At 37.4% G+C, this 16319-nt stretch overlaps 1 protein-coding gene across 1 annotated transcript in view; it reads left to right on the forward strand.

The window, feature by feature from the left end:
• Nucleotides 1-16064, forward strand: part of LOC114480341 (zeta-sarcoglycan-like) — a 51188-nt gene extending 35124 nt beyond the window's left edge. Inside the window, exons 4-6 of the mRNA XM_028474419.1 lie at nucleotides 8618-8705; nucleotides 13578-13700; nucleotides 15988-16064. Of these exons, the coding sequence (XP_028330220.1) occupies nucleotides 8618-8705; nucleotides 13578-13700; nucleotides 15988-16064 (288 nt within the window). The remainder of the gene's footprint in view (nucleotides 1-8617; nucleotides 8706-13577; nucleotides 13701-15987) is intronic.
• Nucleotides 16065-16319: the final 255 nt, after the last annotated feature.

Genomic DNA, 16319 nt, shown 5'->3' on the forward strand with positions numbered 1-16319 from the left:
ATCTATAAGAGGCAATAAAGGGGAGAGATGTTTGGGTCCCATTCATAAAGTCAACAAAATGATGGTCCATTGTTCTATGAATCTGTGATTATATATTCATTTATTTATCTGAATAATATCCGCTGTTATCCAGGAAGTTTATATATGCACCACCTTATTATATAGTCATCTTAAAGATGTAAATCCTTGTTTTAATCAGAAATAAAATTGGTTCAAAGTGACCAAAACTGGTGGAAATGGTCGTGAAATGGTATTTTAAAAATTTGGTTAAAAGTTGCAAATTAGAGTGGCCAAAAACTGACAGAAAAGTGGTAAAAAAAAAAAAAAAAAAAAAGGGTTTAAGAAGAATCAATATTTTCTTAAAAGTTGCAGAAAAAAGTAAGAAAAAAAACTGGCAAATAATGGGCATGACAAATCGTGAATGTGTTTAAACTGGCAGAAAAATAAGCATGAAATATGATTAAAAGAGGTTAAAAGTTACAATAATGGGTCAACATATGAGACATTTGGTGGAAAATGTGGTGGAAATGGTTTATGAGTGACGAAAATTTATTGAAAATGGAAAAAAATGTGCAGAAAAAGCATTGAAATATGATGGAGAACTGGCAGAAATGGGAGTAATGGAAGCCAAACTCTTTGAAGTTCTCCTACATTTTGTCTAGCTATAGGATTTTTCTATGAATCTGTGATAACCACATTTATTTATTTTTTATACCCAGTAAGTTTATTATTATTTGGGCCGTAGTATATAGTCATCTTAAAGATGTAAATCCTTGTTTTAATCAGAAATAAAATGGGATAATGAGCATGGCAAATTGTAAATGTGGTTCAATTGGCAAAAATAAGCATGAAATATGGTGAAAAGAGATTAAAAGTGACAATAATGGCTCAACATATGTGCAGTGACGTGCAGTCAGGGTAGGCAAGGTAGGCAGTGCCTACCCAAGGGTGAACTGATATTTTGATTATTTGTTTTAATTATAATATAATTATAAAAATCTTTGTTTTTCCATTTCCGATAGCCTACAGTACCTATAAGTTTGAAAGTGTCAGCTTTTTGTGCTCTTCATAGCCCAAATAACTAAACATCGCTATTTCCGGGTACGGCAGAGACGCTGCACAGTTTCACTCCACTGTAAGGCAGGAGGAGGCCACGCCCCCTCCCAAAAGCACGTTGCTGCTCTGCCTCTGTTCCCATAGCGTGTTTTTATGTGTTTGCGCATGCGCAGTCAGTTCCCCAAGATGAAAAACATTTAAGTAAAAAGGCAGCTCTCTACGCTGCCTTTGGACGTAACCACGCTATGCTAAATGCTACACGTAATTGATACAGCGTGGCCACAGCTGCTACGTTCTCTAGCTAGTGGGCGGGATAACACTACAGGCAGGATGACAGCGCTAGAGACGATAAATAAACTTTCTTTTGAGTAAAACGACAGCTTTTAAAAGATGGGAGACCAACACCTGAGTTACCAGAGCTTCAGCAAAGGTAAGGTCAGAAAATTGTTTGTATTTTCCACAGTGAATGGTGCAAAAAGAAGGATTGGCTTTGCGGATGAGCCTCACTGAGGCTGTTCTGAGTTGTTGTCATTTTCTCCATATTTCTGTGTTTCCAACACAAACAACTGATGCGCTGCCGTGTATTAAATAATTGTTTGTTTCTTTAATGGTTTTTTACCATGTTAATTTTGTTAGATGGCAAAATGCTTGTTCATGTTGGGTTTTTTCTTTTTTATTATGAATTTTACATTTTGATAAGCGCATTGACATGACTTTCTTGTAAATTGCGCTATACAAATAAAGTTGAAACAGCAGAAACATATGAAATTGTCATTGGTGTTGACTTTGGTGGTCTCGATTTGCAACGCCCTGCCTACCCTACCCTAATGTGACATTAGGTGGGAAAAGTCATGGAAACGGTTTATAAGTGCTGAAAATGTCTTGAAAGTTACAAAAAAATGTGCAGAAAAGGCATTGAAATTTGATAGAGAAGTGGCAGAAATGGGAGTAACGTAGCAAAAAAAAATATGGCAAGTTTGGTGTAGTTCAGAAAAAAATGAAAAATCAGCTCAAATTGTTAAAAAAAAAATCTTAGTTTCTTAAAGGCATCTGGCGACCCTCACAGTGTCTCGTGGCCCCGAGGTTGAGAACCCCTGAACTTATGCTGTGATGGACACATGGGGAAAGCTTTCTGGGTACGACCAAAGGAGCTGAAATTGATCGTGGATTGTTGTTGAAGTGATGATCGATTCTTTTTAAGGAAGCGCCAACTGTGTGAAGTTCTGCTACGTTTGTGTCTGGCTGTAGTAGAGCTCACGCTCACTTGTTCTTTCTTCACTCATCGCTCCACCACTGCTGCTCATCCCCGTTCCTCATTTCCTGCTCTCCTCCTGCAGAGCGCTATCAGGGCCTTCCCATCGAAGGCAGAAGGGTAATAATCTGCCTCCTCTCAGACCACATGCAACCTACAGGAGATTACAGACGATTACAGGGCCGACCCAAGTCCTTCCCGCTGGATTTCCAATCAAGGCTCATGTGATGAATTCCTCCTCCTTTTCCTCCTCTTTGATGATTACCCAACATCTCCACTTCGAGCTCATCCAAATTTCCTTCTCCCACACGAGAGTCGGATCATCCTTTCTTTAGTGATTAGACATGATGCGAAAAAAGCAATTTCAACCTCTAGAAGCTGTAGGATTCTGTGTAAATGTGAATATTGAACAAACAAATTTGCTCAACTGGGTCAAATTTTCCACACCAGCTTGAGAAATGGTTCTGAAATCCACTTCCAGTTGTGGCATAATGTTGATTTAATTATAATATTTATGTGCTGACTGATTTAAAAATGCCACAAAGACGACAGATGCACAAGCACATCATTTAGGAAAGCCAATATATTTCTTTATGCAGTGCATTAGCACCTGTAGACATTTTTACTGTCTTGTTTTACGCCCCTACAGTGTTGTCTAGAGGCACTAGAGACATTTGAAAATGTCAATGAGTTACTCAGTGTTTCTCACCTGAGGAAAGTGGGTCAAGGAGAGCGTGGATCAGGGTTATGGAGTTATTTAGTCGTATAACCAGCGCTGATCAATAAGCCATTTCCACAAAAACAGGTGGTGGTACACCATGGGTTTCCTAAAGGTAAAACCCATGACTTTTTTTAAACTGGAGCTGCCTTATTTGTAGCTTTATTCAGGTTTTCTTTGCATTAATTCATTGACAAAGTGTCCAAAGCATGAATAAATAGTTTTTGGTTGCAATCACAATTTGAGCACATTTTTGCTTTTTTTGTACCCTTTTTCTGCAACTACACCACTGCCACTTTTAAGCCATTATTGACCCTTTTTACCACTTTTTCTGTCCATTTTTTGGCCACTCTAGTTTGCAACTCTAAACCACTTTCTGTGCTCTTTAAAATCCCATTTTACCACCTTTTCCACCATTTTTTTGTCACTTTTAACCCATTTTATTTCTGATTAAAACAAGGATTTATATCTTTAAGTTGCTACTATGGCGCAAATAATACTAAACTTCCTGGATCATGGTGGATATTATTCAGATAAATAAATAAATGTGGTTATCACAGATTCATAGAACAATAGACCATCATTTTGCTGACTTTATGGATGGGCTACAAAAATATCTCCCCTTTATGCCCCCTTATAGATGACCCTGTCTCCACATGACTGTTCTTCAATGCTCATGTCTGTGTTCAACCACCTTCAGGTACAGTGGGGGTCCCCAGTCTCTGGAACCTTCATTTTGGGGTCACGGGCTGAAAAGGTTGAGAACCATTGCATTATGATACACGGTATCAGAATCACGTCTATCAAGTCAGTTGACCAGCATGCTGAATCTCACTCCAAGGTTTTATTAACTGTTGGCGGCTCTGCAAAGTCATCGACTCCCATGTGAGCAGCACAGAGGAGTGTTTAGCAGATAAAGATCCAGGTATTTTCTCCGAGAAGGCAAGTGAAACCCAAAGTGGTCTTAATAGGATGGGACCAGAGGAATAGACAGCAGCTGAATGCTAATGCTACTCCACTGGTGCTGTGCGCTAAGCTAGCCGCAGGATGATAGCTTACAGGGGTAATGTTGCATTCAAAGCTCTGTGTTTGCCGGCATATTAAGCACTACACGGCTTCACAACGAGGATAGCATGAGTTTGAGTTCTGAAGTTGTTCTGTGGGGGGTTTCTAAGCTGGAAGTGCATATTTTTAGACTCTGGAAGGAAAGGGAGCAAAAACCTGTATTTGAGTCACAGTTTTTCTTGGAAAAACATAACGAAAGACGTAATTTCAGTTTTTAAGACTGAGGCTACTCAACCATTTGAAGAATGAACTAACAGACGTGCTATGGTGAGGAAATTAGATCTTGAGTTTTTGTCAAAAAGTTTCTTGCAAGACTTGATAACTTTTTATTTATGCAACTTTACTTTTAGCTCTTATGCGTGACTAAGAAAAGGTGAAGAAAACTAAATCTAGCCAAAAGGAAATCTTAGAAAATGTTCAGCCTGACTTCACTGTGGAGAGGATGTTAATTAAATCATACAATATATTACCTCCAAAGCAATATATCTCAACCCCAAATGAAAAAGGAAATTGCATCCACATTTTCATATATTTCGTTGCCCAGTAGGGAATCCCCTGAGTCACTGCATTCACAGTATATCAAGGTTCCCAAGTATCACTGTGTTTTCTGTCTTGTGGAAGCAATAGTAAAAGATGCATAGTGCTTGGGTTGATGGTTTTTCTTCAAATTATTTATGTTGAGAACTGGCAATGGTTGATATTATTGGCCCACCGATATTATTTGCCATAAAATGAAATATTGAACGACATCGGTATAGGTGCTGTTCTGCCTCAAGCTTTGTGTTTTACGTTATTTAAGGCGTCAGAAAGGTATCTAATTGTAGAAAAGGATAATGTTCTGGTTTCCCGACTTGACCTTTAAATGAAGGTCATTTCCTGTCAAAACCAGAAGTCCCGGAACATAATCGCACAAGCAGTCGCTCATACCTTCTAGTAATGGCTGGTTAAGCTCCATGTTGTGTGCTAAAGCTAATGTAACTGTTTTCACTTCAGATACAGTGTTTATGTGTTTCAGTCATTTTACGCGGTAATGTAGATCATTGTTCCCCATTTCTTAAATTTTTACAAGCTAACTACCAAGCTAATGCTAACGTGCTAGCTATGTTAATCGTCGACTTCAGCTACCTGTACAAGCTATACAAGAAATTTGATATGTACAATATGTTCCACAATATTGAAAGATTTGAAACAACATATTTAAAAAAAGAATACGTATAGTCGTGTTTTAATTGTGTTTAAAGACTTTCACCATCCCCCCCTTTCCCTGCACCTGTCAGTCACATGAAGCCGCCTGTTGGAGCTGACAGTCAGACAGATGGTGGAAATGATATCTATATTATGTTTTTTCCTGCCTCCAGGCCTTCCTCGTGTTTGTCTGTTTATCGATCCATCCTCATCTTCCTTTCAGCTGTTACAATTTCAAACAGGCCAGACCATGCAAACCCCAAACTGTTTAAGAAAAGAATAAATGACTAAATGAATATAATTCAACGCTGTTACTTTTTTCAAAATCACCTGCTTGTATTTTTTTTCACTGTTTTTGAATTCAGAGCATGTAATTGTTGCACAAAAACACTCCAGTTACACCAGTTAAGAGCCAGAATACCTCCAGAAAATCAGCTTTGACACTTAAAAATGTTTTCCTTTTGCTGAAAGCGAAAAAAGCAACCGTAATTCCAGCCTTTTATAATCTGTCACTCTTCAAAATTGACTGAACAGAATAATTTATCATTCAGAATCCCAAAATTCTCTTCAACAAAGTGTTTTTTGCAGGCATTTTCCATCCATTTTGCCACAGATGTAGCTGGACAAACACAGCACAGACGTATAAGTGTCTCTTATTGTGCATTCACCATGGCGCTCCCGTTTTGGTTAAAAGCTTCAAACGTGATCCCGTCATATTTCATCTCTTTGCCGTAATGCATTTGTTTAGACTCCCCTGAAGATTTCCTGCAAATGTCTGAATGGAATGAAGACAGAAGACGTGCCTGAGTTCAACAATTTAGCTAGGAAAATTCTCCTGTTTTGTCTCATGCATAAGGATAACAGTGGCTGCTGCTGCATGAGGTCAAACAACATTGACATTCGAACTGATAAGTGCTCGCATATTCTAAAACGGATGGAACGTTTCTGTGGATTTTAGTACATCTTTAAAGTGCGGGTGTTTATATTTCTATTAAAACCAGATTTTTACTACTTAGCAGCTAGAATACAAATATCTCTTGTGTATAATGCTGCCTTCACCTTTCATTAAGTCACACATGGTTAAAAAACCCTATATAACAGACATGGGCAACTGGTTGCCCGGGGACTACATGCAGCCCCCAAAGTAAACGTACCAAATGACAGAAAAATACACAAAACAAAAGCAAGAATACATGAAAAAATACAAAGAATTACAACATTGAAGGAAAATACAGTAAAAGACAAGAAAACACAGGAAACTGACAAAAATGAACAAAACGACAACAGTAATACACAGAGTTACCCCAAAAAACACAAAACGATGACAAAAATACACAAAATTACTCAAAAAAAAAAAACATGCAGAATGACAACAAAAGTACACAAAAAACAAGAAAAGCACAAAAAATGACTCTGCAAACCCACAATACTAGCAAACAAGCAAAACAACAACAGAAATACACAAAAAATACGAAATCATGACATAAATACATATGACTGAAATGCACAAAATGCAATCATAACAAGCAAGACAACAACAAATCGACACAGAATGACAGAAAAACACAAAATATTATAAAACTGTTTCCTGTTTTTTTTTTGTATGACCCCCGGCCTAAATTTATGTGACCCCCAAAGTATACGTGCAAAATGACATAAAAGCTCACAAAACAAAAGAAAGAATACATTGAAAAATATAAAGAATTACAACATTACAGGAAAATACAGTAAAAGACAAGAAAAATACAGAAAATACTCCGAAAACACACACAACTACGACAGAAATGAACAAAACGACAACAGTAATACACAAAATTACTCCAAATAACACAAAACAAGGTCAAAAATACACAAAATAACTCCTCAAACCTGCAGTACTAGCAAACCAGCAAGACGACAACAGAAATACACAAAAATTACTCCAAAAAATGCATAATGACAAGACAGATACACAATATGACTCCAAAAAACATACATTTTACGGGAAAAATACACAAAAAGACAATAGAAATGCACAAAATGCAATCTAACAAGTAAGACAACAACAAACATACGCAGAATGACAGAAAAACACAAAAAGTCAAGGAAACTTCAAAGGAAGCTTCAAAGGAAACATCAAAGCGATCAGCAGACTCCTCTGACAAAGACTGGCCGTTGTCAAGAGATCAAAGCTGATTTCCTAAGGAACAGTTATCTGAAAAAATAAAAATCTTAACACATTAAACCTTTGAGTTTGTTCCAACCACTAATAATTTGGCTGCGTTACAATGAAATGTGCAAAACAGGGAAAATATAAAGCTCATGCTCATATGCAAACATGTTCTCAATTTTCCCAACGGAAAATCAATTCTGCACGCACCCCAAGACCTAATAAGTGTTTCATTTTAAGGCGTTACATTATTTCCACACATTTATTAGTTTATCACGGTATGCAAATAATACTCAGGCAGCACAACATGAAAAATAATTACAATTGGATATTGTGGGACATCACAGTTGTGTGGGAGCTGCAGGCAACATGCATTTTTTAAAATTTATTTATTTATTTTTTTACATCATCTTGCTAAGAATGATGACAGGATCTGTTTTGGACTGCTTTGCTGTTGCTTTTTACTTTTGAATATTTTAACAGGACCCACTTCACCTACAAAAACAGGCTTTATTTATATGCATTGACCGTGAGCTGCACTTTACCTGCACTTTACACCGGATGTGTAGATGTTATACCTATTTTGACACCGAAGGTGAAAAATGTTTAACCACAGATTTGATTGTGTAAAAGTAGTGAAATGTATGGATTTAAAAAAAAGATGTGTATATATATATATATATATATATATATATAATGTGTGGAAAATGTTAGGTTTCTTTCCTAAATCAATGACACAATGCATGCATAGTACTACATAATGGATACAGCGATTAAATCATCTTTGTTCATCAGCATTCCCTTTTATACTCCTGTCAACCTCATTACTCATCTTAGGATCATTTCTTTTTCATTTGCCACATTTCAGCTGTGATGCTGTTTGATTTAGTGAATAATATGCAGAAAGAACCCACTTAGGGAAGCTTTTACTGGAGACTATAATGTACTTTTGGAGCCAATTGCACTTGTACTCGCACTGATGCTGATAAGACAAGGCGGTGACTTTCTCTAATGACTGCCAGACATGAGACGTTGACGGCCTACTACTTTTTTAATAATGTTATATAAATTTTGAATGTATTTCTTTTAAGCAGCTTTTACTAAAACCAGGGCAATCCAGGCGTGTTCTGGAGGGATTACTTCTGTTTTCTTTTTTCACACAGTGTGTTTCTCACCTCTTCTTATTTCTTAGGAAAGCCTGTTGGTTTTACGCTCGGAGAAGAATGTAACGCTTAATGCCAGAAACCGCCACGGTCAGCTTACTGGTCAGCTAACAGTGGGTGAGTATGTGGTTTAGATCCAGTCCTCTAAAACTCAAACCACAAACTAATCATTTTTTTTGCGGTGTTGGTTATCACTGTGTGGTTTCTGAATATCCAATAATATCCTGTTCAGGATGTCTGGAGCCTATCCAAGCCTCTCACAGCATAAATACATCACCAGTTCATCACAAGGCAGCAAATACATTCACTCTATCACACTTAGAATCGAACAGACATGGGCAACTGGTGGCCCGGGGACCAAATGCCACCCTTTGGTCTAATTTTGGGTAAAGTAAATGTACACAATGACAAGACAAATATGTAAAAGACATAACACTTTCTCCAAAAGTCCAAACAACAACAAGAATTTACAGAAATTACTCCAAAAACATGCAAAATCATAAAAAAAAATAAATAAAAGGGACAACAAAGATGCACAAAAACAACTTCAAAAACCCAAAACAACCAAAATAAACCCACAAAAACACAAAAATGACTCCAGAATCATACAAAATGACAGAAAAATAAACAAAAAGGATAACAGAAATACACTAAAATGACTCCAAAACCATAGACTGTAAAAAAAAAAAAAAAAATGGACAGGACAAGCTCGCTGGATGAGTGAAGGTTTTATTTTTAGAGCTCCCCCTGCTGACTGACTGCAGTATAGGTCATAAACCCCGCTTCCTCAATATTAACAGATGGGATGTGGGTCAAACTGTAAAGTTAAGACAAACCAAACCTAAACTCTGCTGTGATCATTAGGTATTATCATCCTACATTGTGTTCAAACTTCAAGTGTTCCTTTTTCTGTGAAGTTTGTTTTAAATAACTTATTTGAGGTATAAATAAATATGTATATATACAGTATGTATGTGTATATATATGATGATGATGAATGACAGCTGCGGGTCTTGCTTAGCTCTCTTTGTGGTCTATTCTCCCGTCTGGATTTAAGCAGTTTTTTTTGCGCCTGCAGTTACACGCTTCTCTCTGATTTTATTAACTTCTTACATTCCTGCATTCAGAATGATCAGCGCTTCAGCATCATCATCTGTCATCAATACGGTACCTGCTCTAAAGCTCGACCAAGTGTGACACGCCTCAGGTTTAAGGAAATAACCCCGCGGACCTTCATACACCACTCTGAAGGACTCCTACCACCCGGGCTACTTCTTGTTTGAGCTACTGCCGTTGGGCAGACGGTACAGGGCCATCAAAACCAGGACAAATAGACTGAAAAACAGCTTGTTTCCAACTGCTGTAAGAGCCCTAAATAACATATAATATACTGATACAACTGACTCTACCTCTGTGTTTTATCAATCCCTCAATGTATATACACACTAAAGCTTCTCTGCACCTCATGTACTTACCTTTTTTCAATCTTGTTTTGGACTGTGCTTATCTAATTTTATTTCATCTAGTCGTATTGTGTTTTTATTATAACAAAGTTTTTATTTATTTCATATTTCTTATATATGTTGTTGTCTTTTTCACTGAATGGCCTGCACCTTACTTTTCGTTGTACTTGTTGCAATGACAATGAAGCGAATCTGAATCTGAACATATTAGAAATGCTGATGGTCAATCCTTTGACGTGCTTGTGTGACTCACACCACCCCTATGACAGTGTTACTTAGGATAGATTCTTTCTGGGAGTCTCTACTGTGAAATTATGAGTCCGTGTGGCCTAAATTGTAACTAAGTCCAAACTTTTAGAGCAATATAATATTTCACCTTATCAGGGCGCTGCACATATTCCATGGAGAATACGTGCAAGGCCAGATTTAAATGGGAACGCCCACATATCAGGGCTGCTCCAGCGAGAGTGTGTAACTGAGATGGAGGCGCGCAGTGACTGACTTAAGTACAGGGGGAGAATAGCGTGCAGCCAAAATAGCACCACTGCACTGTTTTGGGCTTTTTTGACTTACAGGCATGGGAGAATAGACCCCTTTGTGAAATGAGGCACCAAAATGTTTGTTCTTATTCGGTCTGGTTACTACCATTTACGTCGGAACCGGTGCCATATTGGTGCCGCGTTTCGGCACCCAACCCTAATGCTAAATGGGCGTCTTACCAGGGCTCCTCCCGCTGTACCCTACTGCGCAGACTCTGGCTCCAAAATTGCAAGATGGAAGCGCCCCTAGGTGCCGTAATTTGGCTTCAAGAACGTTGATTGGGAACAGCTACCGGGCGCGCCCACTGTCCAAAACACTGTCCTGGACAACCATAAAAAATATTCCAAAAACACACAAAATGAGAGAAAAATAAACAAAAGCACAACAGATATACTAAAATTACTCCAAAACACACTTAATGAACAAATAGAAAAAATACACAAATGATTCCAAAAACACAAAATGCAATTATTTTTTTCTCTTTCCTGAGTTAATGCTCTGATTGGTCATTATTCTAAATGCTAACATGAATGTTAATCATGTGGTCCTCGAATCAGACAGTCACATTTTTGTGACCCCCACTGTGAAAATGTTAAAGTTGTTCATCTCTGGTATAGAGACATCACTCAGCATTCATGCTCCTAAAGGAATCCCATGCACACAGTACTAATGAAATGGCAAAAAGTTAATACTTTGTTTCTCTCACAATGGGCACATTCTGTTACAGCAGCAGGAGAATAGTCGACACAAATGTGCGATTAAAGACGAGATGTTATGTAAATGCTTACCGCACATTAAGAAGAAATAAGAGGAAATGGAAAAATAAGAAAAGCAGAAACAACCTTTTCACACAAACACAGACATAAATATACATAAGTAGCCCAGTTGTGTGTGGCCTTTAAAACGTATTTTATCTAAATCTAAATTTAACATGATTCAATGCCTTTATTGCCAACTTTATTGCCTTTATTGATTAAACCCTTTCAACTTGTTTGAATTTGAGTGTTAAAAGTATTGGAATCCAATTTTTACTGAAGTGTATTGGGATCTGGAACTTCTACAGTCATTAAACTCTGTAATTGAACTATAAAGATCATGGATGGACAAAGTAGTGCAAATTATTTAAAAAGTTATTGGAGATTTGGCTAACTTTTTTGTTCATTTATGTGAAAACCCATCTAAGTGCAGTATTTATAATGGTTACAGGGTTTTCAGAAAACTTTACTCCAACTGAGAAGTTTCTACACCAAAATCAAATGTTGTATATTGAAGAAAAACTTTTTTATTTTTTTAAATCATGTCATTTGAAGAGTTTTAAAAAACTACGACCAAATCAAGCCCATAAAGTGTCACTGCTGACCTAGTGTGAAGCATGGTGGGGGTTTCATCATTCTGTGGCGGTGCATTGCTGTTTCTGATACTTGGGGCCATGAATATATTAGAGGAATGACGAAATGTAATGATTGCCTAGACATTTTTAGGGAAATGTGTTGTCGAGTGTCAGTGGATTGCTTCGAGGGAACTTTATCTTTTCCTTGGAAATTAAAGTCTCTTTTAACCGCACGTGAATGTTTAAAAAGTAGACGATGGACCAGAGTTGGAAAACTTTAAGAACAAAGGGTGTTGTTTAAAGGAATCCTTTGTTGTTTTTACAAATGCTGTTTTAGGCCACATTTCTTGTTTAAGGGAGAATAAAGGTCCTTTAGGCGAGCTGCTCTTCTCTGCTTCATTGTCTACTACAAACCACAGAGTGGGAACTGTCGCCCCCCTGCGGTCATAGATTATTTTTTGGGTCACACAACTGTTTTTATCCTCTTTCGTTAAACCAAAGAGGTTTACATCGACGTCTTTAACTTTTCCTGAGCAACCAAAAGCAACACAGGTTGTCATTTTGACTGAAAAAGCTGCTAAATGAGCAAAAAAGCAGGTTGAACATTTCACTCCAATAGAAAACAATGGGATGTTTACAGACAGTGGAGCCCGGTGACATCATCGATCACATGATTTCAAGATGGCGGGATACAGGTTTTAAAATGATAACGTAGTCTCATTTTTAAAAGTTAATAAAACAAATATGGTGCAACATGTGTTTTGTTAGGCATAGGTCTTCTACTGTAATAAGTACATTTGATTGGTTTTAGGACACATTTATTAAAACAATGGAAAAACCCAGCATTTGGGTCTGACAGCCACTAAAAGGATCTTCTGAATCTGTTTCTGTCTATTTGCCCTATAATATATAACGCCTCTCATTAATAACTGTAATCAACACTTCATCTTCTGATGCTCTTTGGTAGTCCCTGCACCTCGTTTGGTAGCTTGTTCCAGACGCTAACCTTTAGCGCTCATATTTAAAGGACAATGGATTCCTCTTATCACCATGAGGTGCAACCATCACTCAGTGCAAATTACTGCAGTCATTTACATGATTAATGACCATTGGGAGGCAAATGACTGGCTTATTACCATTAATAGCTATTGATCACAGCCAACAAGCACTGGGTTGATGGTGGTGATCTGACAGGAGTGGCGATATGACACTTTTTGGTCACGCTTGACCTTCGTTTGTAGATTTTAGAGGCTGCTTTTTGAAGAAAAAAGGAGCGTTTTGTCTGAAATGAGATAAAACGGCGAATAATTAAATTCCCCCTCCCGTCACGACCAGCGGATTAATGAGGAGCAGGAAGGAGGAGGTGAAAAGTTTCTTCTTGGGCATATATGGATAAACACCAAAGTCTGAAGAGCTGGAATTAGAATTCCCAAGCAGTAGAAGAGATTACTGATTTGTCTTAATTTATTGTGAAAGCGCGGGTGTCTGATGCTGCTTTGTTAGACGACCTGGTTAGTTTGACAATATACAATATACAATATTTGGTAATATAATCTATGTTAATGCATTGTAATTTCTGACTTCCCAGCACAATTTCTCGCTCAAAGATGCCACTTTGGGTTCACGTTGAAAGATTCTACATGTTTTGCCTTTCAGGGCCTGAGGCTGTAGAAGTGCAGAGTCAGAGGCTGGAGGTTCGAAGTGGAGACGGAGCCAAGCTGCTGTTCACCGCCAATGAAGAGGAGATGATGATGTCGACAGAAAAGTTCACAGTCACAGGTTAATGTTGCTCCAGGCACCATTGTTTCAATTTTGGTCGAGTGTTGTTAGACATTATTATACTTTTTAATGATAAGTTTTTCAAAGGTGACATAAGGTCACATAAGTTGTTGATTCATGTGATGTATTTCTACTCCTTTGTTCTCACGCTAATCTATGAAGCCCAGCAGGAACAAAATGTGACACAATTATGACATAAGATGCTTTAACTCAGAGATGGGAAACTTCAATCACAGTGGGGGCCACAAAAATGTGATTGTGGTTTGGTCTGAGGGTACCAATATTAAGTGAGTTTTTCTTGTCGTATTTTTTCCTTTTATTTTGTGTATATTCTTGTTCTTGTTTTGTGCGTTTTTTTGGAAGTCATTTGGTGTTTGGTTATTTTTCTGTAATGCATGTTTTTTGAGCCATCTTGTGTATTCTTACTGTAGGTTTGTGTGTTATTGGAGTCATCTTGTGTTTTTGTTGTTATTTTAGTGTGTTTTTGTAGAAATTTCAGTGTGTTTTTGCAGTCATTTTGTGTTTTTGTTGTTATTTTAGTGTGTTTTTGTTGTTACTTTAGTGTGTTTTTGCAGTCGTCTTGTGTTTTTGACGAAATTTCAGTGTGTTTTTGCAGTCATTTTGTGTTTTTGTTGTTATTTTAGTGTGTTTTTGTTGTTACTTTAGTGTGTTTTTGCAGTCGTCTTGTGTTTTTGTAGAAATTTCAGTGTGTTTTTGCAGTCATCTTGTGTTTTTGTAGAAATTTCAGTGTGTTTTTGCAGTCATTTTGTGTTTTTGTTGTTATTTTAGTGTGTTTTTGTTGTTATTTTAGTGTGTTTTTGCAGTCGTCTTGTGTTTTTGTAGAAATTTCAGTGTGTTTTTGGAGTCGTTTTGTGTATTTGTTGTTATTTTAGTGTGTTTTTGGAGTCATTTTGTATTTTTGTTGCTATTTTAGTGTCAATCAATCAATCAATCTTTATTTGTATAGCGCCAAATCATAACCAATGGTATCTCAAGACACTTTACAGTAGAGCAGTCTTAAGGACGGACTCTTCATTTTATGGATACACACATATGCATATATACATATTAGTGTGTCTGCATTCATGTTTTACGTTTTTGTAATTTTGTGTGTTTGTGGAGTCATTTGGTGTATTTATTTTTGTCAATTTGTGAGTTTTTGTAATAATTTTCTATATTTTGACATTTTGTGCATTCTTGTCATTTTGTGTGTTTTAGTATATATTTTGTCCACATACTTTGATGGCGACACATAAATAGTCCCCCTCGCCACCAGTTGCCCGTGTCTGCTGTAACTGGTCACAGAGAATCAGTGTCACTGTGTTACTGCATCATCAAATGTTGTCAGTTTCAGGCAGAGCTTTAAGCAGCAGAGGCGAGTGGAGCATTTCAGACAGCTGGTTCCATGTAGACAATATTTACACTGACTGCATTCAAAGCTTTTCATGCATCCATGTCTTTGTGTTGGCAGTGGAGTGTCAGAGGCAACGCAAACAATAGCAAAGTGTCAAGAAAGAAAAACTTCTGTAATACAGTAGGCTCCAACCTCAATAATGGTTGGACTACAGTTAGACTCACATCTATGAGAAAGTGACGAGGGTTTTAAACGCCTTTATTTTGAAACCAAAAACCAGCCTGTGATAACTTTCTGTCACTTTACAGCACCTGCAACTTTTATCTTAGAGCCACATTATCAACATCCAAGTCAGCATTTAGAATAATAAGCAATCGTAGCATTAATACAGGAAATATTTAATAGGTTAAGGTTTGACTTATTCAGACACCTTTTTTCAGGAAATGTACTTTTATCTCCTGACATGCCATCAAGATCAGAAGGCGGGGCTTCAACATCGACAGGGATGAGGGAACATTTTTAATCTCTCACACCTGGGACTCTATTCTTCAGAGACCAGTGGGCGTGGCCAGAGAAAACTATCATTGGCCACGCACAGAAAGAACTCATAAGACCATCAAAGCGAGCAGTAGATGCCTCTGAGGAAGACTGACAGTTGGCAATCAAAACATGTCAGGAGATCAAAGTAAATTTCAAAGCAAAAGGTGTCTGAATAAATGAAAGAAGACAAAGGGAACTTGCTGGAATTACAGGAATGATTTTATGTTTTTGTTGTCAGTTTCTTCTGTATTGTATATATTTTTTGTTGAAAATCAGTCATTTTTGTGTATTACATCTCCAGGCCACCAGTTGCCCGTAACTGCCTTATATAAATGCCAAATTGAGCAAAACAAACCCAGACATCACATTAAAGTCCAAGTGTTTCCTCTTCAGGTTCTGAAGGAGCTGTTTTCAGACATTCAGTGGAAACTCCTCTGATCCAGGCCAGAGCGTCTGAAGACATACGGTGAGTTCATGTTTTATGACTTTAATGTCACATGTTCATGTTGATTTTAAACTAAGTACTTTGAGTAATATTCATTCATTCATAGCTGATAGTGATGTTTTCAGTGACACAGCCATTATTCTCCATTGTTTGCTTTATTGCACCAAATTCAATCCAAGTCTAACCATTGTATTAATTTCACAGCTGAGGGCTGAGCTAATTTGTTAGTTATCCACTCACGGGGATCGATTAAAGTTGTGATGGTGCATGATGAAAGTTG

Source organism: Gouania willdenowi, chromosome 18 (genome assembly GCF_900634775.1).
Source record: "Gouania willdenowi chromosome 18, fGouWil2.1, whole genome shotgun sequence".
Lineage (NCBI taxonomy): Eukaryota > Metazoa > Chordata > Actinopteri > Blenniiformes > Gobiesocidae > Gouania > Gouania willdenowi.